The 5710-nt window shown below is 37.6% G+C and overlaps 1 protein-coding gene across 1 annotated transcript; it reads left to right on the top strand.

The window, feature by feature from the left end:
- The first annotated feature begins 1907 nt into the window (after nucleotides 1–1907).
- LOC116186989 (plant intracellular Ras-group-related LRR protein 6-like) lies at nucleotides 1908–5710 on the top strand. Its single transcript, XM_031515553.1, has 3 exons — nucleotides 1908–2308; nucleotides 4116–4285; nucleotides 4400–5710. Exons 1-3 carry the CDS (start codon nucleotides 2018–2020, stop codon nucleotides 5082–5084), a joined length of 1146 nt encoding a protein of 381 aa, XP_031371413.1. The 5' UTR covers nucleotides 1908–2017; the 3' UTR covers nucleotides 5085–5710.

Here is a 5710-nt window from a genome sequence, read left to right as displayed (position 1 = left end):
TTTTTTTTTTTTTTCAGGGGGAGTTATGAGAGAGAGAGCGAAGGGAGTTAAGAAAGAGACAGAGACGATTTTGAGGGGTGGCCATATGAGAGAGAGGAGAAAAGGACAAAAGAAGGAAAAAATTTCAATTAAAAGAATCAAAGAAATGAAATTAAAAAAAAAAAAAAACAGGGCGAAATTAGTTTGGAAGAACGAAATTGATGGCAACATGCATTTCTGTCCAAGACTAACGATTAATTGGACAGGGGGACCCAATTAATGTTACAGATGACCCGATTGATATGACAAAGTATCAAGGTAGGGTAGTTTTCGTATGAGGGATCTCGATTGATGTAATTTTTCCATCTCGGGAATGAAATTGATATTTAACTCATTTCCTCTATCCAATCATTTCTGGAAAAGGGGGAAAGTTTTTAAGGGTGGTAATGAAAAATGAGAAAATTTTTAAGGGTTATCTTGAAAAAAGAGAAGAACTTTAGTCGCTTTTTTAAAAGTTGAACACACAGAAAGATGGAGAGACTTGGCCTTTCTACTTTTGGGGGAAAAAAGTATTTGTAATTTTATTTTTTAACTTTTTTCTCCTTTTTAAAAATTTATTTTTTAAAAAAAATTTAGAAATATTGCAAATTTAAGACTGAGTATTTTCAAGTGGAGTTTGAGACTTGAATGATATATTTACTACGTTACCATATGTTATTATTTATTTTCTTGTGCAGTATAGGTAATTAGATATTTCAAACAAAAACTTGGTTATACAGTATGATATAAAAAGACTCATACCATAAAAAAACTATACATGTACTGACCAATCATAAGATTATACAAGGTTATTATTAGTAAGATATCAAACTTACATCTAGTAATATTTGGATATTTTCCAATTAAAAGTAGAATACTGGATTTAACCAAAAAAGAAAAAAATTAATTAGAGACTTTCCAATTTAAAAGGAAGATCTTCACTGAGATCTTTCCTACTGGAGGTAGGGACGGCCCACCGCATCCCCCAATCAAGGTCGCGGCCGGTAAAATCTAAGTCTACCGGCGAGCTCTGTTGGATGGGTGATCGCCGAAAGGGATGGACCTACCCCTTCCTATGATCACTGCTTATGTTTCTCTTTTAATTTTTAAGTTTTATTTTATTATCTTATTTATTTATTTTTTGAAACTTTTTAACAAATGATTTTTTTCAATAAAAATACCACATTATCACGTTAATAGCCAAGCAACAAGAGGCACGTCATCAAAAGTTAATGGCGTCGGTCCAAAATTGACGGTAATAATTGATGGTTCTTAGCAACTTTACAAAATAAACAAATTCTATACCAAATTATGAAATTTTTTATTTTTATTCCAAATTGATATTTCAGAAAAAAGTCGTACTAATCGTGCAATTTACTCCATAATTTACCGTTTTCATATTTCAAATTGAAAGTTTCTTAAAAATGTGGAAAATATTCTCAGTATAAACGACCCAGCAATTAGCATAGGAATAATCCTAATCCTAATAATAATAATAACGAAAAGATTGAAAAAAATATAGAGTGGAAAGGGAAAAAAAAAATCAAACATATGAGGAGGAGGAGGAGGAGGTGGGGGTAAATGCGAACGCAGGATCGGGTCCAACCCTGGGAAATAGACCTGCCCGGGATTCGCGGGCAGCCCCCGGTTCTCACATAACAAATGCAGCAAACCAGGGAAGGGAGCGAGAGAGAAAGAGGAAGAGTTGACTTTTCATCCTTCATATCATCGAGTGGGGCCGGTGACGTGTCCGCCCAAAGTACACGGCCCCGTACTTCGACTCTCACTCACACCAACACCCACACGTGGTCGGTACTCTCTCTCTCTCTCCTCTCTCTCTCTAACCGTACACTCCCCCATTTCTCCTTATATATTAAGCCACCGCACCCCCTTCACTTCACCCTCTCGCTACCCCTTCCTCTCTCCCTCCCTCTCTCTCTCTCTCTCTCTCTCTCTCTCTCTCAGACAGGGACCAAGAACATCCTCAGACAGTGCAAAGATGATGTACGAGCAGCAACATGCGGTGTCAGCCGCGGCGGCTGTGCCAGGGACCCAGCAGGCACCGACGAGGTTGCACCACCACCAACAGTACGTGATGGGGAGCAGCAACAACAAGAACTATAAGGCAGCTGGGGTGGAGGGGTCGGGCTCGGGATCGAGGAGGGCGGGAGACCCGGGGGAGAGGCTGGAGATTGTGGATCTCAGCGGGCTCTCGCTCGACACCCTCCCCAGCCCTTCCCTCAACCTCGGCATCATCTGCAAACTCGATCTCTCCAACAACAACCTTCAGGTATGTACATGTGCCTTTTATTTATCAGTCCATCTGATCGGACTTCCCGACCTAGGTGCTCGATGTTCAGATCTCGGACTATTCGGAATTTTAATCCTGTTGACAAGCTAATTAATTCTGCTTTCTCTTCTGGAAATTGTATAGAATCCAGAATGATTAAAGTTAAGGAAAATTAATGAGAAATATCATAATAAGGTTCAGTGTGTGTTTTCATGTCAGAGATTTTCTAGATATTAGACCGTGTAAAAATTTCTTATAATGAAGATATAGACCGGTGATATTATGAGATGTAACTCATGAAAATATACTTATTAATTTTCTGTATCGTGCTTATGAATTTGACCTTATAAATAAAACGTAAAAATCGAAAAAACAACATTATCAATTGGTATGAATTCTTGATCATCATCAATTCCATGAGGAATGTTACTATGTAGTGTAATATATATTGGCTTTTCCGTAGTTATTTTCTTCAAATCTCAACTTCTGGGAAAGAAAAAAAAGAACACTACAGATTTGATTTTGTGTCTTTCTTCCCATAACCGACTAAACACGATTCACTCGCAATAAATCAAGCCTTGTTTATTTCTCTCCGTAGAATTTTCAATTGTAGGATGATGCAAAATTGAAATGGACAGATTACAAATTTTCCTCTACGTTGTTTGACTAAAATGTAAACAGACAAAACATACGTAATTAAGATCCATCCAGATATTATCGTCTCAGTCAAACTTACCTAAAGAATCTTTTATTTATTTTAATTCTTTTTCCTTATTGATTTCTATTAATAAACATTTTCTTAGAAAAGAAAGATATTTCAACCGACATGAGTGAATTTAAGCAGTTTGACGCTTGTTCCGCTTAAGTAAGGTATCGGATTTGAGTCCTTGTGAATGGATAAAATCTATGCTGTGAAAGTTTTACCCCTTAGTGGGCCAAGTCGGCTCGACTGGATTAGTCGAAACCCAAATGAACTTTCGAATACCATAATTCACACCGAAAAAATATTTAATGAAAATATTTGAATAGTTTACTGATCAGTAATTTCCTCTAAGGTTAATTTTATTTGCCGTACAATGCTTGCTGTGGCTTCCATGACAAGGACAGTTATTACTTATCATAAAGTCTGCTTTCACAACTCCTTTTCACAATTTTATATTTCTTGATCAGATAGGGACCATTTTTTTTATTTTTTAATATTTATATTTAAGGTCGTACTATTTCTTTCCATTTGGTTGTGTGCGTTGGTCTTTATTTGTCCGGTTATAGCCATGAAATGTAATCGTTATTGTTGGCTTCGTTCGGGTGGAAAACGGCTCTCTCAAAAGCCTAAAAACAAACTTGAAATAGAAAAGGAAAAAAAAAAAGATAGTGATTTACTAGGCTAGGTTTATCAATAACTATAGAAGAAAATAGTGAAATTAATTATCTATGCATTTGATGATAGAAAATCCAAATATTCAAATCTAAAATATAATTATTGTTTAAGATTTTTTTGGTGGAAATTTTTTAAATTTGCGATTATAATAGAGACTTATGAGCTAATAGGAAATAGGGAAATTAAAGGGATATGAAAATTTCTATAAAAAAAATTATATGAAAATTTTTCACTGTAAGAATAAAATTTGAGATCATTTAGTACCGAATTGAGGGCGTCCTACCACTGTACTGCATGCGAAATCAGCTAATTGTAGATTGTTAAGATTGTAATTTCTACTGTATTCAATTTACAACGCTTGAGTTTCTAAACTTTTTATTAGTCGTACATCTCTTAGATCTAATGAAGTACATATTCTCAAACCAACAGAATATACCAGAGTCATTAACGGCAAGATTGCTGAATGTGATGATACTCGATGTTCACTCGAATCAGCTGAAAGCCCTTCCGAATTCGATTGGTTGTCTCTCCAAGCTTAGGGTTCTCAACGTTGCCGGCAACCTTATTGAATATCTGCCTAAGACCATTGAGAACTGCAAGTATATTTTCTGGATCCTCTCATTCATTCTTTTTTAATCTTTTAATTGATTTTAATTAATCGAATATATTAGCCCTCCTATTTCAATTCTTAACCCTATTTTTTTCTTAAATAGATCCTTAGAAGAATTGAATGCCAACTTCAACAAGCTGAGCAAGCTACCCGACACGATCGGGTTTGAACTGACCAACTTGAAGAAGCTATCGGTAAATTCCAACAAGCTAATGTTCCTGCCCCGGTCGTTGTCCCACCTGACTGCACTGAAGGTCCTCGACGTGCGCCTGAACTGCCTGCGTTCCCTGCCGGAAGACCTCGAGAACCTTATCAACCTGGAGACCCTAAACGTGAGCCAGAATTTCCAGTACCTGGAGTCGCTTCCCTACTCAATCGGCCTTCTCATCTCAGTCGTTGAGCTTGACGTGAGCTACAACAAGATCACATCCCTGCCCGACTCGATGGGGTGCATGAAAAAGCTCCAGAAGCTCAGTGTCGAGGGCAATCCGCTCGTGTCTCCGCCCATGGAGATAGTGGAGCTGGGCCTCCATGCAGTGAAGGAGTACCTCAGCGAGAAGATGAACTCAGGCCACCAGAGCGCATCCAAGAAGAAGTCCTGGATCGGGAAGCTCGTGAAGTACGGGACCTTCAACGGGTCGAACAACCTCAACATTGGGCACCGTGAGGAGAGAGAAGGGTTTATCATGTCCGACTACCGGTCCATCGATGGGCTCGCATCGCCGAGGTACACTGGCATGTTTTCACCACGCCGTCTCTTCTCGCCCCGTTCTTACTTCTCAAGATGAACACCAATACGTGTTCCTGAGACTTATATGGATCTCGCGGTCATATATATACACACATATACATACATACATATATATATATACACACACACTAATGTTCATCATCGTAGAGTGAATTCTCTCTTTTTTTCTTTGCCTTTTTTTTTTGGTTTCTTTCTCTCTCTCTCTCTGTTTTTTTTTTCATGCGTGGTTTGTGCAATGGTAAACTTGCATGCATGGGATATCACATAGGTCACATATTTAATTAGAATTTGGTCATATACATAATGTATATGTATTCTAGGGTCAACTCATCCTTTTTGCACCAAATTAGGTTTAGCTGCAGAATTCTTCCCCCTCCTTTTGGCATCATGTATTGTGCCTTTAGTTTTCATGAAACAGAGAATTATATGATGAACTAAACGTGTAAAACCCATTTGCTTTCTGGTTCTTCTCTGATGAAAAAAAAAAAAGAAGAAAGAAAAAAAAAGGGGTTATATGCAGCATCAATATCTCAGACCTAGTAAATCCTTAACCTTTTCTCAGACCTCTTACTAAGACTACAAAACCTTTACTCTCGAAGGGGAACAAGAGGTCTAGTTCCGATTCTCATCAACAAAATTCTTGTCCAATTCTCACTGGTGAAA

Source organism: Punica granatum, chromosome 8, assembly GCF_007655135.1.
Source record: "Punica granatum isolate Tunisia-2019 chromosome 8, ASM765513v2, whole genome shotgun sequence".
Lineage (NCBI taxonomy): Eukaryota > Viridiplantae > Streptophyta > Magnoliopsida > Myrtales > Lythraceae > Punica > Punica granatum.
The sequence above is the reverse complement of the archived record's forward strand: the minus strand, read 5'-3'. Positions and strand labels throughout refer to the sequence as shown.

What these genes read in the sequence shown, in the direction of transcription:
- LOC116186989 (XM_031515553.1), top strand. Translation starts at nt 2,018, where the DNA reads ATGATGTACGAGCAGCAACATGCGGTGTCAGCCGCGGCGGCTGTGCCA. An exon ending in TCTCCAACAACAACCTTCAG is followed by an intron (nt 2,309 to 4,115) that starts GTATGTACATGT and finishes TCAAACCAACAG; the next exon opens with AATATACCAGAGTCATTAAC. An exon ending in AAGACCATTGAGAACTGCAA is followed by an intron (nt 4,286 to 4,399) that starts GTATATTTTCTG and finishes TTTCTTAAATAG; the next exon opens with ATCCTTAGAAGAATTGAATG.